At 41.7% G+C, this 24,355-nt stretch overlaps 1 protein-coding gene across 2 annotated transcripts; it reads right to left on the bottom strand.

Annotated features, from left to right (window-relative positions):
- Positions 1-47: 47 nt before the first annotated feature.
- On the bottom strand, positions 48-22,309 carry cica (capicua transcriptional repressor a). Of its 2 annotated transcripts, XM_043236328.1 has the most exons (21): positions 22,148-22,309; positions 15,893-19,603; positions 14,891-15,022; positions 14,614-14,764; positions 14,325-14,418; positions 13,908-14,090; positions 13,045-13,177; positions 12,641-12,931; positions 10,805-10,902; positions 8,972-9,842; positions 7,907-8,046; positions 7,648-7,808; positions 6,865-7,052; positions 6,392-6,784; positions 5,601-5,773; positions 5,355-5,479; positions 4,397-4,542; positions 4,084-4,215; positions 3,868-3,990; positions 2,469-2,785; positions 48-1,743 (listed from the first exon to the last, which is right to left on the bottom strand). In XM_043236328.1, exons 2-20 carry the CDS (start codon positions 19,434-19,436, stop codon positions 2,514-2,516), a joined length of 7,350 nt encoding a protein of 2,449 aa, XP_043092263.1. In that variant the 5' UTR covers positions 19,437-19,603; positions 22,148-22,309; the 3' UTR covers positions 48-1,743; positions 2,469-2,513. The 2 variants fall into 2 exon arrangements, with proteins under 2 accessions (XP_043092263.1, XP_043092264.1); XM_043236329.1 differs by having other exon boundaries at positions 48-2,785; positions 12,641-12,928.
- Between the last annotated feature and the right edge of the window lie 2,046 nt (positions 22,310-24,355).

Raw genomic sequence — 24,355 nt, 5'->3', positions numbered from 1 at the left:
ACTTTTGTCACACACGTAAAAAGAAGCGCACAAAAAAAAACCAAGCGTTGTGTTAGGTCTTTAATTTTTTCAATAATCTCTTGTTTAGAAATATTGCACATGGTCAACATGCCTGTTGATGAGTTCACACTCACCTTTCTCATTCTAAAACTCCTTCTCCAAAGTAAAGACAGTTTATTGGATACACAATCATAAGGTGTACACGCATACATGTGCAGGTATGTGTGTGTGTGTGCAAGCGTTTGCCTGTGGCCGGGGGAAGGGAAAGGAAGGGCAGATAAATCAAGTTCAGAATCGAGCTGAATGGTTACATATGCCGATTTCTCCTCGCGCGCGTCAGTAGCCACCGGTTTTCAGGCATATGCTAACAGTCTTTTAATGTAGTGCCACTGCATTTTGGGGAGGGGAAACATGAATAGCATTTGCTCGGGGGTCAGTTTGATTTGTCGGGGTGCATGTAATGTTTTAAGCACATACGCTCGCACACACACAGACATCTGTATATCATGGACATATAGAAATATATAGGTATATTTATACATTTATATTGTCACACATTCAAGTGAAGACTGAGTAGCATTTTTATACTCATCACTCCTTCTCTTTCAGCAAAACCAGACGCAAGAAAGTGCTAGGTTACTTTTTTTTTTTTTTCTTTTTAGTTTGTTCAGTTTGGATTTCTCTCTCGATACTCGTTGATTTTTTTTTTCTTCCCCCCACTCTCCTTTCAATATATATATATTTTTTATTACATCTTGTACAGTGAAAATCTATGGCACTAACAGGTCACTCGTCTACTTCAAAAAAAAAAAATATCCCACCCACGTCCTATTGCACCAATGAAAGAAGAGGCAGAGTAAGAAAGAGGAGATCCTGAGAAATGCCGCCCCAGCGCTGGTCTCGGGTCAGCTTTCCCTTGAGTAATCCTGGATCGAAATGGTCGTTGCAGGCTACAAAGCTTCCTCTGACTCCAGACCAGCGCTTAAAGTGGCGCTTTCCATCAACACTTCGGTTAAAAAAGTCTTAAGGAGATGAAAAAACGAGGGGCTTTCCTTACGGGATGCGGAAAGGGAGAATCGAACGCAATGGGACAAAGTCGTTGGTTAGTTTTTAAATATCTAAAAACAAATACTTTCCTGATTTAAACCATGGTCTAGGACCATATATTGTGCAAACACCTGATTGAAATATAAAAAAAGAAAGAAAGAAACGAGGAAAAGAACACAGAGAGAGCCTCGTGCCCACCCTCTGCCCCCCTCCCCAGCCATCACGGTTATATATATACAGTGTACAGGGAAAAAGCCTAAGTCGGCGGCCAGAGAAGAGGAGCTTCAGCTAAGAGGCTAAAACAGAGTCTTTTTTTTTCTTTTTGACATAATCGCTCCGACACTTAGATAGCTGGATTAGTCCATGCTGAAAATATTACTTGAGGAGGAAGAAGAAGAAGAAGAAGAAGAAGAAGAGGCGCAAGCTAATACAAAATAAGATATCAGTCAGTTCCACCGTTACGACACAACAACAAAACGACAAAGCATAACTACACGTTGATTCGAAGAGGGGTAGTGTCTCTATTCGTTTGCGTCTTCTTTTTCGAGGTTAGGACGACGTTGTCCTCTCTCGCTTTTGAGTGTGCTGTGTTGTTGTTGTTGTTGTTGTTGTTGTTTATGCGATTGTGGCGGTCGCCGTAGCCTCTGTTTTCTGCTCCGCTGGTCTACGTGATTACGAGTCTTGAGTTTGTCGCTTCTGGGACCAAAACAAAACGAAACAAAACAAAAACAAAAAAAAAAACCTGTGAATTTACAGCCCGTGCTGAAGAACAGTAACAGCCGATGCATGTACCCCGTCGCGGGGGACGTAACATTCGCGCGAAGACCCTGCTCCTTCCCTTGGCTATTGCTTTCCTCCGTCTCTCGGTCTTTACAAATGAAAGTGCAAGCGCATTAGAACCCCCCTCCCCATCCCACCCCCGTCCCGTTTTGGATTGAAAGTTACCGGTACCTCAAAACAGTCTAATTTCTCGTCTAAAACATTCAGTCCATTCGATAAAAATCTGTGCTGGCCCCAGGCAGGGGGCTTTACTGAGCGTGTGCAGACAGGCTGGTTTGGTGCTGCCTGTGGTGCAGCATTGAAGGGCTCTAAAATTTCCGACGGAAAGTGAAGCCACGCCCTAATGCAGAGGTGGACCAATGACGGCCTAACACGAGTGGCGTATGCAAATGAGTGCGACCTCATGCGCTCCTTGTGCAAGTCGTTAATGTGTGAAAGTGATATTATTATGTAATTGCATAAAGTGTGTGCGCGCGTGTGTGTGCGTGTGCGTGTAACTGTGCATAACAACAGAACATCAACGAAGTGAACGCAATGGCAACGAAATCAGTTCGATTAGGAACGAAGCAAAATCCACGTAAGTGCTGTACTGTATATCGCCAGCGGAAATGGGTTTACACATTTCTAGAATCCGTTCCTACATTCGTCTTTCATTCTTTCATTCCGCTCGACTCCTCCGTCGTTCTTCATCTGGACTCCTGCGGATCGCCCGTGTCTTTCTTTGTCTCTTCCGTGGCTCTCCCCCTTTCATCCGCTCCGGAGTTCTCCCTGGCCGCTGGATTGGACGGTCCGGGAGTGGAGGCGGGGTCAAAACATCCGGTGGCCACGCCCCCTACGCTTTCAGAACTGCCGGCGGTCTGCATGATCTTCTGCCTTACCTCGCGGATCTTCAGCTGCAGGCACACCTTGCTGGGAAATGTGTCCGAGTGGCGAGCTTGGAAGGCAGCTGTGGCTTGCGCTGTACCACAAAGAAAACAGACATGTTTTGCAATGTTTTCTTTTTCCATTTGATGCTGGCAGTTAAAAAATTGTAATAAAAAATGCAAAGCACTGAGCCTCTGAAGCGATGAATTTGATAACTGTAAAACTATTTCTTTATATTAATTATAAATATTAATTTCGTTTATTAATTCCTAACAAATTTACTTTTAATCTCACAATTCGCAATTTTGAGTTTATATCTCACAATTCTAACTTTATAGGACTTTATAGGACATAGACAATAACTATCAAGATAATGATAAAGATATAGTTTTAAAAATCGTTCTCAATATTAAAACATAGCACACCACAGCTATAACTATAAACGCACAGAGAAACAATATAGTTGGAATCACCTTCGAAAGAATTATCCTGCACTAAGTAACAAGCTTTATACATTTTTATTTTAATATTAAAAAAATGACATTTATTCCTGTGATAACGCATTTTAGCATTACTCCGGTCTTCAATGTGACATAATCCTTCAGAAATCATTCTTATAAGCTAATTTGCTCCTCAATAATTATTAATAATATTTTTGTGGAAAAGTTGATACTATTTATTTCAGGATTGTTTAAGGAACAGATTGTTCAAAAGAACAGCATTTATTAAAACTGCCTTTTTTTTTTAAACGGTGATGTTGCGTTTCCCTGGTCATCTGCATCAAAAATCCATCCAAATGTTTTATATTTAAATTTTGCTAAATATACAGTATGTACATTTATATCACAATATAACACAATATTTTTATGTTAGGTCAAATCACACAAAAAAAAGTTACTAACAAGTGTAATCAGCCGCTATGGGAGTTATGTCTTTTGACTGCTTTTATTACGCGCTCTATTTTTTTCCTTTTTTTAAAAAGTCGTGAAAACACTTTCTTTTACTATTTAAAAAAATGGATATACAAAAAATGTATCAGCGGTCGTCTCCCATTTACCGCTATTGAAATTTACCCAGCTATGATGACTTCCTTTGCTAAGAAACCCCCCGAAATGCAGAAAGGGTCCATTCAAGTCAAGGCTGTGCCATGCTGAGAGATGGTTAACTCGGTGTTACCTGAGGGGAAGAAGCCGTGCTCCTGGAAGAGCTGCATAACGAGAGCACGCCGCTGGTCCAACATCCTACGCAGAGAGGAAGGCGGCACGCGGTCCAACTCCTCCAAAATGTGCTCTGTCTCTCCTGGTAAACACGGAAGACAAGAAAACGCACATAAATAAAGCTCTCTATGCATGGGTTCGTGAAACTGAGTCTTAAGCGTAAAACTGAGCCCACCGGCTCTGTCGAAGGTAAAGATGTCCCCTTCACACTTGGCAGCACTCTTGGGTGTGTTGGGCTCTGAGCTGCAGCTGGACAAACGCCGACTCTTCCTCCGCGGTGAGCTGGGGTCATCAGCGGAGTCCAGATCTAAAGAAGGAAAGAAAAGGTCATAAAAGAAGGGGTCAAAGTCGCCCAAAAAAAGCAAACGTTGCTCAAGAAGGATCCCCTAGATCCTTAACTTGCTTTCAAATATAGCTGTCTAATAAACCCGGCATCGTATGACATTGTCAGTGCCGTTTTTTTATATATATTTATAATCTTCTTTCACCTGTTGAGTTCCTCCTCTTCTTGCGGTAGCTGCCCAATATGGCCCTAGGGGAAGTTGCTAGACTCTGTAAATTTGGAGAGGGCAGCACATCTTCAGGTTTGAACTCCGGCAGCTCTTTAAGACGCTCTTCAAAAGCAAACAGGGCCCTGGGAAAGAGCAAATATACAGGTTACAAAATGAAATAATAACTGACATATCCAATAATGTTAAAAAAGAGAATACATAAATAGCACTTTGTGAAAGATATGAGCAGAAATGGAGGGACGGGACTAACCGATGATTAATTATTTGGTGTAAATGCAAATAAATGAGGCCTGAAAGATGCACGAGTACAAACAAAAACAAATGTGTAACAATGGCATGAATGGTGCACTACAGTCAGTTTTCGCTTCCAGGTCAAAATTAGTAAACTGTAGCTAGACAATGGAGTAATATGACATCTGGTTTGATGTCACTGGCACCTTGAATACTGAGATGTGTTCATTTTACTGTAACACACTTATATTACACTTGTATATAACCTTGAGCACATGCTTGCAAACAAAAAGGCCATAAATATAATGCACTTGCATACATAAACTTGTGTTTTTAGGCCAAATGGTGATACTGTTACAATGATTGCGTAACTAGCTTTTAACTATTGCCGTTTTTGTTAACTAAAACTAGTTTTTATTACTTAAATTAAAGATGAAATAAAGAAATATATTAGGTCAAAATGTAAACTTTAAACTGCAATCTTAAAAATTTAGGTTTGAAAATGAAAGTTAACTGAAGCTAACTGAAATAAACAAGTTGAAGTGATTGCAGCTAACATAAATATAAATAAAAGCGAAACAAATGATTAAAAACTAAATTAGAAGAATGAAAACAGAAAATATAGAAATTAAGGCTAATTAAATATAACAATAAATACTATTATAGTATAAAAGGGGTACTGCTCAGGGACAATGCCTCTCACCTGTCACCAGCATCAGTGGTGCTTTTCAGTGGAGGTGGGCGGAACTTGGTCTTTTTAACTGAAGGGGGGTCGGTCTGCGAAGGGGGTGGTGGGGGGTCCAAAAGAGAAGCTTCCCTGCATCCTGCCTGAAAGAAAAAAAACGAAGCAAAAACAGATTATAGAAGATTGTGGGGATCTGACCCTGCACACAGTTAAATTTCATATGAATTCAGTAAAGTTGGATAGCAGCAGAGAAAAGCATCTCACCTCTCGACTCTCGTCTTTAATGTTGTTCTCAGCTTGACTTTCGGCCTCCCCTTCTATCGCTCTTGCTCTCTCGGCTCTCTCTGTTTGAGACGGGCCCCCTCCTACGTCTCTCTCAGACTCTCTCTCCATTTTGCTGCCTTTCCTTCCGTCCTCTTTCCCTTCGCAGTGCTGAGCTATTGAACAATTTGAACATGACTTTGATCATGAGGGACTGCAAGAACATACCTTAATCAATATATTTAATGACAACTGCTGTTAAAGAACTTAAAATTGCCATTAAAAGCTTGTATTAACAAAAATTTCACAAAATGATTTTTATTCAGGATTCTCTAATGAATAGAAAATAAAAAATAACACACACACACATACATATAAATATATATATATACACACACACACATATATATATATATATATATATATATATATATATATATATATATATATATATATACACATACACACATACATATATATATATATATATATATATATATATATATATATATATATAAGGTCTGTATTGTCAATTTCCATCCTGAATATAACATATTATTATTATTTTTTTTTTTAAATTAATTGTAGTTTATTAAGAAATTATTTTGTATACATATACATAACAATGAATTATAAGTAACTAACCCTAAATCGAACCCTCTTCCTAATCCTCACTTTACAATCGGTACATGTTATTAATTCATTAATTGTTGTTACTCACTAATTAATATATAATTTCACTCTAACAGGGACACACCTTAACTTTAATGTATAACTGAAATGAATGGGGTTACCTTTATGTGTGTGTTGCACCGATTCCTCCGAACCACTAGGTGGCGTCTGATGTCCATCCTTGGACACCACCAGGTCTTTCTGTTTCTCCATCTCCTTCCTAGATTCTGGTCCTCTCTCTTTTTCCAATGGCATGTTTACCTGAGACAGCAGCTGCGCATCTGTCTGCGTGAGTGGATGCGCAGCCGCAGCTGAGGGGGTCTTCGCCTGAGGCATCGAGGATGATGCTGGGGCCGATGTAGAACTTGCTGTGCTCTGTGGCACGGCTGTCACCGACACCACTCCTCCGGCTAAACTGACGCTGGGGTAAATGGTGGTAACAAGTTGACGGGTGGCTGTGGAGGCTTGTGACAATCCTCCCGGGGGCGGGCATGGAGCCAGGAGGGGTGGCTGACCTGTGGTAGAAATTTGATTATGTTTGTCATGCGGTGTTAAATATGTGTTGGGTTAAAGTACTGACCATTACGACACTCACTTGCAACAATTGGTTGAACCAAAGCCTGACCGGCCGGAGCAATTGCAGTGAAGCCAAGGGTCGCCACTGGAGATTGCAGAAAAGATGGACCCGCGGGTGACGGGGTCTGGTGGGTGGAAGAGACTGCAGGTGTTGAACCCAATGGCAAAGGAGCCGCAACTCCAGGAGTTGACTGGACATACGTGATCCTTAGAAACAAAAGCACAGCAGAGTTAGATTAGATATAGTAACTTTTCCAAGACATGTGTCTTGATCTCTTTTAACACTCCTAACTCTAACATCAGAGGATAAACAACTGATAAAATGGCATGTGTTCATTTTATACCATTCATTTTGTTTTAAAGTGTGTTTTTCAGTCCTTTCAGTGTAGGCCATATTCAAAACTGTAGTTAATTTCATTGAAATGGCATATAATTTTAAAAATAAAAATTCATAATTTTGCTATCAGTGATAAGAAAAGTATATAGACTCTATATATACTCTCACAAATTTTAATTTTATCGTAAAACGTTGAAGTAACTAATGTTTGGTGCCCATGGTCAAAGTTTATTTATTATATATAAAGGCAAAGAAATAACCTTTTTTTAATAATATAGAGATTTTTGTCTTGTAAAAACAAACAGTGTTAGTGCATCTTTAAATCAGATGTTGTTCGAGGACCAATAAGGATGTTGATCCAGGAACATATCCTACTTGGCACAGTCACTAGAAGGTTAGACTGTTATGTTTCAGTGCTCAGATGTCTGGCAGCAGTTTTAAAGAAGACAGTGGGCAGTAAAGTACCTTGTAGGTGGTGGCGTCAAGAGCACCGTCTGAGGAGGGGTGGGCCCAGGGGCCATGACAGTCGCTGTTGGCATAGAGACAGGAAACGAGCTGCCAGTATGCACTGATCCTCCAGGATGCACATTTGTTTGGACCACAGGCATTGGTGCAATCTGAATGATCTGAAAAGCAAAAAAAGCGCATGAACCTGACACAACTGTTGCAAATACAATAAATGGTTTTTGTTTCGGTACCGGGATAGTAACTCAAGCCGATCTACCTTACTTCCTGGTTGAGTCCCATTTTGAACAGGAAGGGGTGGACCCACCAGGGAAATTGGCTGCGGAGGTGTAGATCCTGTTCCAACTGTTGCCATGGGAACCAACATCTTGCTCTGCAAGACTGGGGACTGAGCTTGAACTGTGCACAGAGATGAAAAGGACTGATATAGTAGAGACCGAGAATAGACTTGATAAATTTATTTCCGAAACACTGTGTGCATAATCCTGATCCTTGTAAGCTTGGGAAACCTCATTAAATCTGTTGAAAGGCATCAACAAAGCTCACATTCCCTTGGATGAGGTCGCATCAAATAATTTATAGGGTTCCCACATGTTTTGAAATGAATTTCACTGACTAGCTCGTGAATGAGTCATTTGTGAAGTGGTTCGACTGAGTCATTGAAAAGAACCAATTCACTCATATGTCAAATATTGGGTTTGTTTTACACAAAATGTAAACATCCAGTCCAGTCATTTACAGGTTTTGCTCTGTTAAACCTCTAAAACCAAAACTTTAAAATATTAGTGTCCATAGGTTAAAATAATAATAAAAAAATAAATCAACCTCTTTTTCCCATTTTTTTTAGTAAGTATAATAAAAGCTAAAATAAATTCAGGTTGGATGACGTAAACAAAAACTTGAGAGATTAATATTAATTTTAATAATAATAACAATAATACTATTACTCGTACTTTTATTTAGAAAATGTGCATTAAATTGGTCAAAAGTGACAATTAAATAGAAGTTACAAACCTCTCTTGAACTTCACCAAAAAAATCCTATTTCCTATATCCTAAAATTCATTTTCTTGAAAATATTAAGCAACGCAACAATTTACACAGCTAATAAGAAATGTTTTTGCACGCCAACAAGCATATTAGCATGACTTCTAATGTGATTTCATAATTACTTAAAATATATTTCATTTCAAATAATTAAACAAAAAAACATTGTATCATTATTTTTAATGCATTTGTAACAAAGATTTGATTCACTTTCAACCTGAATTTAACTTAACACGTGCCCGATTTCTTCACCACAATTTAACTGCCCCAAATCTCACCTCCACCTCCGGGGCTGACTCCTCCCACCGCCGAGACCGAAGCATATCTTATTCCTTGCCCCGCCCCTGAATGCACACCATTGGCCAGGCTGACATGGGTGGGCGCGGCACTGGGCAAGGTAAGGACGCTGGAGGGCTGCTGGGTCTGCTGGGAGGAGGGACTGTTGGGATTGGCAGTTGCAGGCAGAGTTGGAAGGATGTACTGCACCTGTGTTACGGGTTTCCCGCCACTAGGAGGTGTAATGGGGGCAGCAGGGAGGAACTGGTGATGAAGCAGGGGAAGGGGTACTGCATTGTTACTAGGGGCTCCGTTGCATGGAGTAGGTTGGGGTGGGGTGATGAGCTGAACGGTGGGTTGGTTTGGGAAGGCTCCTCCCAGGACTAGGCCAGTTACTAAGCTTCCTTGCCCATTAGGTTTGGGAGAAGAGGAGGAAAAGTACCCACCTCCTCCTGCTCCACCGGCACCGAGCAGTAGCTTGGGCTTCCCGTCTGGAAGCAGGGTGCCAATAGCCACACCCCCATCAGCTGGCTTGCTGGCGATTGGGATAGGAGTGCTAGTGACGGGACGAACAACATTGGTCACTACGGTGGTGGCCATCCTGACAGCGCCTTGGGAAGGGTACGTCCCAGCGTCGTGCGCCAAAGTGGCGTTCATACCAGTGACGGAGGCCGAATTAACGTGGAACGGAACCTGCCCTCCTCCACCTCCTCCTTTCCCTTCTTTGGGCCCACTATTATCCAGTTCTGCACCCGCCATGCCTCTCTTCTCCTTCTTCTCCAGGTTCCTTTCACGCCCTACTTCGTTGTCTTTGTTGCTAGCTGTGCCAGTCGGAGGGAACGCCAAAGAGGAATGGACTGGTTGGAAGGTGCGCTGAAGAGAAAAAGAACATCTTTGGCATACAGTCACTATTTTACACAACGATAATCAGTTGATTTCATCCACATTCATGTTGGATTTGATGTCTGTGTCGGTGTGTGTGTCTTTCATAAACAGTACATGAATCACATTTCAAATATGCAAAATACAGAATAAATTTTAAGTGAAAAAGTTAGTAGAAAATAGAAATGACAAAAACACAACAAAATTACTGAAACGAAACAATAATAAAATGGAATATATAAAAATAAAAACTAATTCAAAATACTGATAAAAGCTATAACAGACAGTATCGTAAGTATTGAAAAAACATGTTTAAATGAGTAAATAATGACAGAACTTGGGTGAACTATCTCTTTAAGGCAAACAATTTGTTTAGTGAACCATCTAAGAGACAGAACGCTTAGAGACATCTGCTGCTTTGTGGGTATATCCATTGGCATGGAAAACCTCACGAGAAAATCCTGAAGAAATAATAGTTACTTGCCAGACAACCAAACACACAGATGCTGAAATAATCTGGTTTTATAAATAATAACTAGATGAGAGCAAATATCATTTCTGTTGCTATGGTAATAGGGCTTATCTAATTTAAAGCATCTTTCTTAACAAAGAAAACTATGGTATTTTCATCAATTAAATATAAACATTATTTCAGACGACATTAGAGCTGCATGTGGAGGCAAATAACATTGACATTTTTAAAACATCAAGATTTTATAACTTGTATAATGTGAAAGTGTGCTTTTGTCACCGTTTTTAATTGGATTTCCAAAGGAATTCGGAGTTTGCTGAATGTAGATTCGTTTAAAAGTCACCTAACACTGCATGACCGACAATTTAAAAAGAAAGAGTTTAAAAGAAAAGTTAAAAATAGCTGAACTCTAACAGATGCAATGCGGAACATATTGGTTGACATGTCATGCCAACTACCCACATGATGTATTAAGTGTTACCTTGCTGTCAGCTTCATCTGCATGCTCGTTTTCGTCATCGCTGTCTGTCACTCTCTCTTTACACTTCAGGTCAATGGAGCCGTCTGCAAACGAGTCTTCTGTGGGGGAATCACACGTTTAGCTGTGAGACCAGGGCTTGCAAATCTCACACTCATGGGACTGAGAGCGCAGAGCAGTGAGGAGATTTTTGCCTTTCCAAAATGAATTAATGATGTTTGGATGGCGGTGGTGCATCAGAGAGCACAGAGCTCGTGGGAGACGCAGACTGAAGAATCAGTCAGGACTGACTAATAATGAGAAAATGAGAATGGAACGCAAGACACTTGTAAAATCAAAACCGAATCACTGAAAGATAATCATTTTCTGATGGTGGGTACGTTCCACGTATAACAGCATTTTCTACGGACCTGGGGGTTTTGGGGTCTTGCGTGTTTCGAAATGCAGAAAACATAAGACAGAATCGCGGAATCCAGTCATAGAGATTAAATTTGTTGTAGAGCTAAATCTGGATCGTTAAAACAGAAGTAGGGCTGTATACAAATCCTCATATAAATAAAGAATTTTATTACATTTAAGATACATTCAATTGTTAACGGTTTAATAATTATCACTGTTCAATCATTTGTAAAAAAAAAAAAAAAAAAAAAAAAACAGACCATACAGAATTTCAGAAAAAATAAATAAATAAATAAAACAAGTTTAATAAGGCTCCATTATCTACATTATTACCATATAATTGAAGTATTACAAAATTAAATTTGGAAACAAATATAAACTATATAGGCCTGTACCATTATTCAGTTTTGAATCAGTTGTTAAAGCTGTATGAATTCAACTGATCTGTTATCCTTCTTAATCATTAAAATGTAATTAAGCCAATGAGAATGGAATCCAGGCTAAATAAAGCGGATTTCATAAGACCCTAGGTTTTCAACAGATTAAGACCGCTAGCACAAAAAGTTAACATTTTATTTTAAGGAGTTTGCATGTGTCACGTCTTTGAACTCTTTTGTTGTTGTTTTTGATTGTCCCATGTGCTCTGTGTGCCCTACTTTCCGTTCCTCTGTTAATTGTATCATTGTCTTCAGGTGTGTCTCATTAATTTAGTCATTTACTTTTTTGTATTTAAGTCCAGTTTGTTTCCGTTCAGTTTGGTTTAATGTCTGCCTGAAACTATATTGTTTATTTCGTATGTGGAAGATTTGTGTTTATGTTATATTCTTGTCTAGCGCTCCTTCTCTCTCGTGACAACATGCACTTACTATTATAATAATTAGTAATGCATAATTACATGTAAGTAACCCTAAGCCAAACCCTAACTATATTAGGAAGGACATTTAGTTTAATATTACTTAATTGTGTAATTACACTTTAACGAAAATTCCTAGAAGTTAGCACAGTGATGCTAAGGAGCTCAGGATGGTTGCTAGGTAGGGCTGTGTGATAGTCATGTGCATCTCATCAGTAAAGCAGGTTCTGGGATCAATCACGTGCTATCAGACGGAGCAGCATTTAATACATAGAGCCGTAGTTCACAGACAAGCTAGTTAATTGCTCATCTCTATTGCTAGGGAATTCAAGGTGGTTGCTAGGATGTTCTGGGTTGCCGCTATTTATCATATTGACGAAGATGTATCCATCTTGTTTTTAATGCATGGCAATTTGTAACTTATTGCAAACATGTTTCTTTTATTATTTACCAGTATTATTCACACTAATGGTTTTACCAACTGCTGCACTCCAGTCATTTACTTACAACGGCTAACGTATCACATTGGCAGAACACAGCTCACTTTTGCGTTGCAAAATGAGTAGGATATGATGCGCGTAATTTACCTATGACATCATCATCCCCCTCTTCGCAGATCACCATAGGCTCTTCATCGCTGGTCACATCCTCACTCGGGCGTCGGGGGCGAGCAGGGGCACGGGGATGAAAGAGTCCCGTACTATCCAGCGCTCTGTCCTTCTCCCGCCTCTCCAGAGTATGCACAGCGCTCTGGGAAAAGGCGCGAGGCCGTTGAAGCTGCCCTCCCATTGGTCCTCCGTGACTGTCAGGCCGAGGTGAGGTCCAGCTAAGCCCTGCTCCTTTGTGGTCTGCCCCCTGAGATGTGGTGGAGTGGGCTTCTGGGGAAACAAAAAAGGTTAATTCAACATAAGTCGTGTTTCACACTACTATGCACTCATAGTTTCACAAGACCAACAAACGCCCACGCATGTAAACAAACTCCCACGCGGACCTGTGCTTTCAGATACGCTGCGCTCGCGAGCTTCTTTGGCCCCTGGAGTTCCCCGGCCCTCAGACAGGGACTTCCTTCTGTCCTTGTTACACCATTTCCAATCAGGGTGAGCTCGGAAATGAGCCTCCTTCACCTAAAAGACCGAAAAACCCAAAGGAGAGACATGTATACTAAAATGCTTTTGTAATGCATTTATTTCATGTTAAGTGTACAACAAATACATTTACTTATGTACTTAATTAAATTATACTTTAGGTATACTAAACTGGTATACTTTAAGTCTGCTGAACCGGAACAACTAATTTTGTACACTTTAATTGTGTATAAATAGAACTATAATAAAACTAAAGATCTACTGAAGTGCATTGGTTTGCACCAAAGTGGAAATAATGCAATATACTTTATGTACACCCTAAATATATCTATTATTCAAAAGATCATACGATCCTCATCAGTTGTGACATGAAAATGTATTTTAGGCTTAAAATAAAGACATGTACATTTGGCACAAGTAGTACTCCAAATAAAGTTTATATAATTTTTATATCAATGCGCCTCAAGCAATTTGTCAGTAAATATGTTAATAGGCCTGAACTATAGTCAGTATGAAATGAATGTACTTAAATATATTACTTTTTTCACTAGAGGAGTTACTAAGGTAATAATAAGGTAACAGTGCAACTAATGATGCTGAAAATTCAGATTTTAATCACAAGGACTACCTTTTAAAATACATCCAAATATAAAACAGCTGTTAAAATTGTGGTAATATTTCTCAGTACTCAACGTTACGTCCTAATTTCAAAAGAAAGACAACAGATGCATGATCTTTCTCTGATAATATTTCACAAAAATGACTGTACCTGGAAGGCAAGATCATGATACTTCTGCTTCTCTTTGGGTCCCAGCGCGTACCACCACTCACCCAGTATTTTACTGACAGTACGATTGTCCTGGTTGGGGTGCCGCTGGTGAACAAGCGCACGGTGCCTCTTACTAAAGATCATAAATGCATTCATTGGCCGTCTGATGTGGTCCTTTTCCCTCTTCGTTGTTTGAGAGAGTAGAGAGAGGGATTGGAGAAAATAATGATTTGTATAACACTTTTAACAGAATATTAAAAAGGGAAAGAAATGATGGCAATGCTTATCAACTAGCCTGAAACCCATGACAAGTTTCTGGGTAATTTTTAAGCACTTAATAAAAGTGAGATGGCGAGACTGTCAGGTGATACTCAAAGGAAGCTAAGCAACTGATAAAATGTTTTAAAAAAGACTTACCTTTTTGTCACCGTCTTTTGGTAGTGCACTGAGAGATTGTGTGCGCCTTTTCACTGGGCTTGTGGATGAAGCAGTGTCTTGAGCTGGGAAAAAACTAAAAAAAAAAAAAAAGAAAAAAAGATAATTGAATCAAAAACAAAGTAAAAATAAAAATTATGATTTATATTTTTAATAATTTTTTTTCTCATAATATGTGTATATTACATGTCCTTACAAAGCATTTTTTTAAATGTTATAATCTAAATGTTTGCTGTCATTGTAAAGATATGAGATGCAAACAGATATTTACAGGTCGTCAGCATCGCTCTCGGTCTCGCTGTCACCTCCTCTCTCCACGGGTGGGTCTTCAGCAGTAGGAGGAGGGCAAGACGGGGAACCTCTCTCTGGTGCTGGATGGTCAGAAGGTCCCTCAGTCACAAGGGCAACTCCACAGCGAGGTTCTGCAAGTTTATTCAGTTTCAAAACATCAACTGATGGCATATATTCTGAATGGGATTTTGTGTATATTCTATTCAGTATCATACAAGAAAATGTTGCAATGTCAAATTATAGTGTTCAGATGTTACCTTTGCTCTGATTTACAAGCGTTTGGCCATCTGTAGGCTGCATGGACATTTTTGTCTGGCTGGTTTCCAGAAAAGGAACCAATGAATGCCACGCGAATACTGGCACAGAGCGAGGCTCCACGTTGGTCCAAACTAAATGCAGAAACAGGCAAACCTATTATATATATATTCACACGACTCTTACGGAAAACCTACAGCCTCTCTATTCTCTTAGGAGAGAACTGGTGAAAAAAAACACCTTTCTGTGAATGAAAGCCACTCATGTACATATCAGTGAAACAAAGGAAGTGTGTAACTGTCCTGTGCATCTGTCATTCCAGCGATCTGTGTATCTCAGATTAAGTACTCGTGAAAATCAGGGCAGTCCAATCACCCTCTAGCCATGCATGTCTGGGCAAGTTCCTGTGTATCATTTCAGACATGCTGCAACTGTCTAAAGAAACACTGACCCTGAAAGCACAGTGCATTCTACGCTACACACACCCAAACACACCTGCTGCTGACCAGCATACCAAAGTCACTACGAACCCCCCTTATTTTTACAGTTTGTCACCCTGAGAGGAAATAGAAAGTGACTTCCAAAACAACATATTCTGGCCGGCACTCTAGCAACTCTTTTCACTTTTGTAAAAAAGAAACTATAAATTAACTGTGCAATAACTTAATTTGAATTAAATAAACATGAATAGAACTGCCTAGAAAAGTTCACACTGGGAGAATCCAATACATTTTTAAAAGAACACTGAAAATTAAGAATAGTGTGTGACATTTTGAAATTTAGCCTGAGAGAGAGGCATAATCTTAATGCCTCCTTGACGAATAAAAGTATTAATCTCCTTTTAAAGTGCTTTTGAATCATAGTTTACAAATAATATAAAGTTGGCATATTCACATTCATAAATTATTTTACAAACTTTAAACTGTTGGTGGCTACGGTAATCAATAATTTACAAACATATATACATGTTATAATTGGTTTTATTCATCTTTAAGGTTTCTTACCAGTGCCAGGCCGTCCCATGATTATATCTTTGCGAGGAGCAGGGTGAGGGGACTCCGCTGGCAGGATGAGGGGCAACAGAGCAGTGGGTGAAGGATGGCAAGCCACAGGCTGTGGGAGAGCACCACCTGCATCTGCAGGCCCACCTGACTTCCTCTCCTGATCTTTACCTCCTGAGCCAGATAGTGCAAGGGCAGGTCCAGTGGTTGCATTAGAGGTGGACACATTCAAAGCAGCAGAGTTTGAATGGGCAGGATGTCCAGGAGCCACAGGCGTCAATGACTGAGAGGAAGTCACCAGGACTAAGGTGGGAGCAGGATTGCGAAGGAGAACAGCTCCATTGGTGGCTGCACCGTTTATGGGCACAGGGGCCTGGAGGCCAATGGCATGGTGAGGGGGCTGGCTGTGTTCCCTAGAGCGTGAGCTTGCTCTACGGCTCAGGGGACCGTCGCTGAATTTTGCCAACGGCACATCAGGATTACGAACAATGACAGGAGAATCGCGTAGAGGAACAATACGACGTGAACTTGGATCTTGTGGAAGAGGTGAGGGTGGTGTGGGAGAAACCAGCATAGGGGGTGGAGTGGAAGCGGCAGAGGATGAGGGTCGGCTTGTGACGCTCCTCTGTCGAGGAAATGAGAGAGATGATGGGGTGGTAGGCTGGCTTTGAGGGGATAGAACCCTGAATGCTGCTGCGTTGAGGCTGAGGCCAGGGTCATTGAGTTGGGGATCAGATTTCACATAGTCTGATGCACTGGGCAGTGGGGGTGGAGGGACATCCAGCTTACGTTTACTGGGACTCATGGGTACGGTGAACGTCAGGTTGGTCTGAAAAGTGGGGACGATGCCAGAAATGTGGCGCTCACGTTCTGCACTGGGAGTGCCAGGGATTTTTGTGCCACTGAGGTGGCGAGGGCGGCGAGGGGTCAGCGGTGCTGTGATGGGGCTAAAATTAGCTGGGCGGAAGCCAAATAGTGTGGGTGAGGGGGACGGCGCAGGTGAGAACGGTGACTGATTGGATACAGGTGAGAATGAGGGAGTGCAGGAGCGTGAGCTACCAAGTGAGACCAGCATATTTGCAGCCTCACACTCGTCAAAGTCAAAGCGCGACATGTCACGTGGCATATCTTGTGGTATAAGAGAAGTCATCACCAGACGTGGTCGAGAGTCCCCGCCACGGCTGCTGGCTTCGCTGCTGTCTCTTGAGTTGTCGTCCCAGTCATACTCGCTGCTGGTGCGTCCACCTAAACGGAGGTCAGGTGTGAGGGTGCCCGTGCTACTGGCGCCACTCCTGTCTCGGCCGACCCCACCTCCGGCTTCCATCTCTTTGGTGCGCATGGAGAGATGCCGCGAGCAGTAGCCACGCCTCTGCGACTCCTTTGAGCAGCCTTCACGTGAGCACAGTCTGCGCCATTGCTTGCCGTTAAACTTCTTCCGGATGCCTGTAGGAGTGCACACCACATCACCTTTTTTGTACTTCGGTTGAGCCGCCGTGAGGGGTGTGCGGGAACGTGATGAAGAGGACGAGGATCCGGAGCCACCCCCAGATGCACCATGCGAGTTGGAGCTGGGCGTCTTGTCCAGGGAGCCTCGAGAAGAGCTTGGGGGCAAGGGAGGAAGCTGGGATGTGGAGGAGATGACTGCCGCACCTGTTGCTGAATCCAGGCCCAGGAGCATAGGGGGGTGATTTGGGTGAGGAGCAAGGGGCAGGTGGGGTGCAATTGGGGTGCTGAGCCCTCTCACCACAGAAAGGTGAGGGCTGAGGTAGTTTGGTTTAGAAAGAATGGGCCGATGCTGAGACGGAGCCCCCAGAGCTTTGCTTCCCATGGCAGTGATGCCTCCATCCCTTAGCTGGCTAAGACAGCTGACTTCCAAGTCCACCCCATCTGGGGCGGACGAATAAGGAGGATGATGCTTTTGCCTCTCCCTCTCCCTTTCTCGATCTCTTTCCCTTTCTCTCTCTAAGTGCCTATGCAAGTCTCTTTCCTGATCCTTCTCTCTGTGATGTTCCCAGTCTCTGTTTGGGGCCACACTGAGTACAGATGTGATGGCAGTGTTAACAACAGAAGACGAAGAATGGGGTGAGGGGAAAGGTTGAAGCAAACTCTGAACAAACGTTGGCCTAGTTAGTTGAACTACCTCCTGCTCCACTTCCATGTCCTCTCTTTCGTCCCACTCTCTGTCTCTCACCCTTCTACCATCAATTCCTGGTTCTGCTGGTTGGGGCGGCTCTAGGTCCCAAGGAGGAACCAGGAGGCGAAGATTTTGTCGTGAAACCCAAATGGCCTGAGCCCTTCCGTCGTCTTCTACACCTCTCCTGTCCTTTCTCTCATCAGACCGATCCTCACGTAGCTGAACACGGTATGGGAAAGACACAGCTGGATGTGGATCTACTTGAGTGACTATACCTTCTCTGTACCACTGTTGCACTCCCTCACTGCCCTCGTCACTTCCTCCGAAGGGGATGCAGACTCGTGTGCCTATAGCCACCGGGGCCACACCGGGAGGTGACGCATCTAGAATAAGGTCAACAGAATCAGTAGCCACTCGAAATGGGTACTTGCATATGGTCTTTTCTCCATTTAGTTGCACCTCCATAATCCCATGCTCCTCGCTAACCCTCCGCACAACTCCAGTGCGAAACACACCAGACATTTCACGTCCCCGATCGTGAGGCCAGCCTTCCCCTGATCTGGGACCCTGTCGGGCCAGAACTCTCTGATTTTTGAGACCTTTGGCAAGAACCCCGGCTAGACCAGATGACAGGCTCTCCTGCGAGGACGTCGAAGTGCTATGTGCTTGTGGTTTTTGGGAGTTGGAGTGAGAATCGCGTCTTGAAGCTGTCACTTCCAAGTCAGCCGAGTGTTCGCTGGCTGTGTCGGTTGAAGAGCAACGCTGTGGGCTGGATGCGCTCGGCCCATTCCTGTCTCCGCACTCACCTGCAGTTCTACCTGTGGGCCCAGTTACATTGTTGTGTCCGTACCCAGTGATGTTGTCCTCAGCCAGCTGGCTTTGACCATGTAGGTCCGTGTGTGCAGCAGAGGCAGCTGGGCCCTGACTAGCACTACTTCCGTTATGAGAGCTGCTGCTGCTCTGTGGGGGTGTGCTGGGAGTGCTGGCGTTGCCATGGTTTCCGGCATAGTGCTCCGAGGTGTACTTCTTCTTGGGCACACGGGCCTTAAAAGTGGCCGTTTTGCGACTAGACGAAGGGTTGGGGCTGTTGCTGGCACTGGTCGTGCTACTGTTGCTGTCACTCTGTGTTCCGCCAGACTTGGAGCTCCCGGGGCATTCCTCCGTCTTCCCAAAATCCACAGCTATACTGAGGACCCCCTCCTTTTCCGGAGACCTGCTTCTTCTCAGTTGTCCTTCCTGTGATGAATCAGAATTTGAGGAGATATGTCTCTTGGGAGAGGTAGGTGAAATTTGTGGTTTTTCCTCTGTTTCTCTCTTCTCTTCCTGTGGGCTACTGTCCGCTGTCCTCCTCTTTACTCCCTTGGCGCGAGTGGATGGGGGCGACCGCCTTTCTTGCTTTTTAATGGGCTTCATCTTGTCTTGCTCTAAGAGAGTCTCTAATCCTCTTGATTTCCTGCAAGTCCCAGCCTATCAATATCTTCCACTCTGTTTCCCTCTTGCATCCCGCCCCTTCTCTTTTTCTTCTGTTCTTGTCCAAGCCTCTTCCTGTTTGCGCTGTCCTTTCCTTCTTAAATTAGAGCCTGCAATGAAACACAGAACACGAGATGGATCAGTTTGTAATACAGCACTACAATTCTCACACAGAGAATCAGGAGTATAGAAAACAGAATATACAACCAAAAACAAGTTAGTGCATAAAATAAAATTCTAAGTTTAGTGTCTAATCTCATCAAAACATCTTCATTAGTGTGAATTTATGTAACGTAGCCTTAAAAAGTGGATATAACACAACAAGAAAATCTGACAACGACAGAACACAAAGAAAAATACTTGCCCAGACAAGTCACACACACACTTTGGTTTTTTGGCTGGATCAGAGGAGGCGGGGGAATTCCTTGTTCAGTGGTATTTCTGTGACTCTAAGACTCTCTCTCACTCGCTCTTTCAAATGACCTTTTTGCATTTGTTACAGAGGCAATCCACCCCTACAGTCCTCACTTCCTGTCACAGCACTACAACATCTCAATGTACAATACTATCCTTACACATTACTACATACGCATTCTTTTCTCCTACCAAAACTCCCTTTTCTCTACCATCCAGACTTCTGTTTAAAGCCCATTTTAAAGCCTGCAGATATGTTATCAACATCAATGTTTGCATAAATATATTTAGACACTTGGATATACTTTCTACAACCCAGTTTAAATAAACACTACAGAATACATATAATTCAGTATAGTCAAATGACAATTATTTTAAGCTTTGAATATCTCAAAAACTGCATGCAGGTTATATGACTATAAAATACGACTGACTGGTTTTTATTAAATTATGGGTGTACATCTAATATATATATATTATGATTAAAGGTCAGAACATGAATGACCTCTTTTGATAAGCCAGTGCATGCTGCAATTGATGAAGATGTAACAGATCATTTTAGGTCCGCAATGCAAAACTGTCCCATTCTTGTGAGCAGAAACCACAGTAACCACACTGCCATTTGCACTGTAAGGCAAGTTTGCAGGCAATATGCAAATCTAAGATACGCAGTATATAACCTTCAATAAGAAAATTTCATCATAAAATAGTTTACTAAGACCTGCTATGACTTTTATTGCTCGGTCATGCAGGTGAGTAAAATTTTTAGGTCACTAAACTATTCTAGTGCATACAAGATAACACAAATAATGCAAATAATGACAGGTTCTATTTAAAAGGGCACCTAGTTTGGATTGTATTCTTACATCACTTTTTTGTAGTTTTTTTTTTAATACCTATTTCTGTATGGACTCACCACCACTAAAGTTATGTTTGTGCTTTTTTTCGATGTCGTGTTTATAAAATAAAGATATTCTATATTTTAGAAACACTATTAATTTAATATATTTTCATAGGTTTATAATTACATAATAATGAGTAGTTGTAACTGTCAACTCTGCATGACACATTGTGTCATGTGATGTCAACATGGCAACGCCCATAAGCGGCCGACCCCTTTCATATAGGGAATGTATATACCTTTAATGATTTTGTAACTCAAACCGTAGAGCATGGCACCAGCTACATCAAGGTTATGGGTTTGATTCCCAGCGAACGAACGAACTGATCAAATATACCTTGAATGCTGCATGAGTCACTTTGAACGAAACGTCTTCATAATGCATAACATAAAAAAAAATCTGTGTAAAAAAACCGGCAAAGAAAAAAATAAAGCTAATACGCGATGCACAAAATAGCCATTTAACTTTCTCGGCCTGCCCACCGCACTCACTGACCCTTCAAGTAATTATATCAACTCAATCTTATAATGACTCGCCGAATGCACAATGATAAATGTTCCCATGCAACACCAAGACTCCAGATAAACACAAATGGCATTAAACAAAGTAAAAGCTCTGTCTCCCGTCGACAATGGTGCCGCTGTCGTCGACTTGCGAAAGTTTTGCTGAGTAGTACACCGCCGTATCTGTGTCAAGCGCTTTTATTGGTCGTAGTGCCCTACTCTACGCTTACAACCACCTACGACACAGTCGAGTGGCGTAGGCCTCCTCCATAACACAAGGCCGCAGAGCAGTTTCCCGTCTCCCTAAGGCTTCCGAATCGAGGGCGACGGTGCCCATATTATTAAATATGAGGGGAAATAAAAACAAACAATCCTTCTCAAATGCGTGCGCCTATAGGGTGCGCATATGAAAACATCCGAATAAAATTTACTGAATGCAACTGAAAAGATATTATTAAAATATAGGCAAGTTTAAAGAACAAAACAATCGCGTTACCTCCATAAAAAAAAAAAAAAAAAAACTACGGATCTGAGCAGTGACAGTTCCTGAAAGGTAAAGGGATACGCAAAAGCAGTTTGTTGAAGCTGTAGCTGTTGTGTCACACAAATATTTTCAGGAAAAAAAAGTTTTTAGGCTGACTGTGCACCTCCACCCCTCCCTTTCAATGTGTGTGCATGTTAAAATGCTTACTCCGCCATTTTATACAATCCACTAAGAAAAATTAAACAAATGACGGCGAAACGTTGTGGCTGGATCCGCGACGTAAAGGGAAAACACAGCATTAAATATATAGGCAGATCACTGCAGTACTGCAGATGAAAGGTTTCAACTCACCCCGTGAATATTTACAGTGCCGTCGAAATGGTGTCGATGCGAAAACCAAGCCTAAAAAAACACGGAATCCCCGAGAAAGCTTTTGCAGAGAGTGTTTTTCTTCCGCAAATGAGAAAAAGTCCAGCCGTTGAGGTTCCAGGGTACTCTACAGTCGCAAAATGGTGAATGAAGCACTAAGCCTTGACAACCAGCGCCCTCAGCCAATCAGCATTCACAAAAGGGTACAGTAGCCTATCAGTACTCGGGTAGCTGTGATGAGGGCGGAGCCATCTGTCAAAGTCCCGTTGATCGACAGGCAGCTCGGACCAATCGCGCTATGGGAAAACAAGAAACAGCTGGTCGATCCTGAAGCGGCATCAGCCAATGGGACTCAAAGGGAGGGGCAACCGAGTAGGTGGGCAAAATCGACAATATTAACAATTTGCGATGTCTAACTGCTTTTGTAGTGTAGTTCAGCAAAACGGTTTTGCAGATGTGAAATAAAAGAGAAAATATGAGTGAATAAAACAAAAATAGCGAGGCAGTGATGTTAACAAAATGAATAAAACTTTCAGCAGTACTTTCGTGAATTGTAAGACTGCAAAAAGCCTAGTTGTTGGTTAAATAAAAGCGTACATCTTTTTTTTTTAATTAAGTCCTAAATTGTTTATTAACCTTTAGATGATGCAAAAAACAAACAATATTTTTTATTGTTTTCATGTAAACAGCACAAACATGCGTACACTTGCAATTGAGCGTCCTTCCTGTGTTTTTACGTTAACATCAGCTGTTGGAAAATCCCACTAAAAGCAGTGGCTGTCGAATAAAAGCATTGCGTTCAGTAACAAACGGGAAGGAATCTCGCTTCCAGCCCCAAGTACGCTTCATTCGATTTTGGCATCCAGAAAAGAAACCCACAAAATTAAAGCGGACGCAACAACTTCAGCGACTCCTCTTTCATTTTACACATTCTATACCTTCACGAATCCAGCCAATCGCGGAGCCCCGCTCAGGCTACTTATGACGTCGGCGGCCGTCTTGAGCCCGCCTCCCGCCGGCAGCGTCATCAAATCGACCCGTGATTGGTCAAGCTGCAGGGGTCTCCAGACCAATGACCAAGGCATGTGATGAGCTCATTATGCCTGTTGCCATCACTGCAACCAAACAGGAAGGCTTGCGAGAAAATTAAGTCTGAATTGAGGAATTGAAATGCACTGCCACAGAGTGCAGGCAGATATAGGTTCCTGCATTGCAAAATCAGTTTTAATGTGATCTTATCACTGTGGGTGGCCTGCTTTGAGCCACGTTTGGATAAATGTGTGGTATCAACGAATGCAAATGGTTGTGTGTGGAACTGCATACTATGGAGATGATCTGTTTATGCATCACGGCTCAGCTGGACCGCCACGCACTCTGCATGCAATTAAGACATGCAATGGAAAATTGCATAACGCGTACACACACACACACACACACACACACACACACACTTAAGCACTCAGTCATCCACGCAGAGACGGTAATCTCTTAGCACACACCACACCCTGTTCTGTTGTTCTGGTAAAGCTCCCCAGAAGTCCAATAGAGATACGTGAGCGCTTGAATGTCTTGTGTAAGGTTAACATTTAACTACGAGAAGAAAAAGTTATGTCAGCGCTCAAAGGCCAGTTTCGGCCTGACCTATAAAACAAAGTGAAAACGAAAGGGAAAGGCAGGCCGAAGTGTAGCAGAATTAGTCATAACGAAACTTTCAGGTTGACTGATACACACTTTGATGGGGATATTATGAAGTACAAAGAAAAGGTACGAGGCCTTCTGAAAAAAAAAGGGCCAATTTGAGTCTTTGACTCAAACAATGAGAAAAACAAACAACCGCTCTGCTCCGACTTCTACACAAACACTACCCACCACACTACTGTAAACTTTCTTTGGTAAGTATATACATATATGTATAAGTAAATTTATATATATATATATATATATATATATATATATATATATATATATATATATGTATATATATATATATATATATGTATATATGTATATATGTATGTATATATGTATGTGTATGTATATATGTATGTGTATGTATATATGTATGTATATGTATATATATATATATATATATATATATATGTGTATATATGTATATATGTATATATATGTATATATGTATATATATGTGTATATATGTATATATATATGTGTATATGTACATATACAGTA

Source organism: Puntigrus tetrazona, chromosome 4 (assembly GCF_018831695.1).
Source record: "Puntigrus tetrazona isolate hp1 chromosome 4, ASM1883169v1, whole genome shotgun sequence".
NCBI lineage: Eukaryota > Metazoa > Chordata > Actinopteri > Cypriniformes > Cyprinidae > Puntigrus > Puntigrus tetrazona.
Note: the sequence above shows the minus strand (reverse complement) of the source record. Positions and strands in the feature narration are given on the sequence as shown.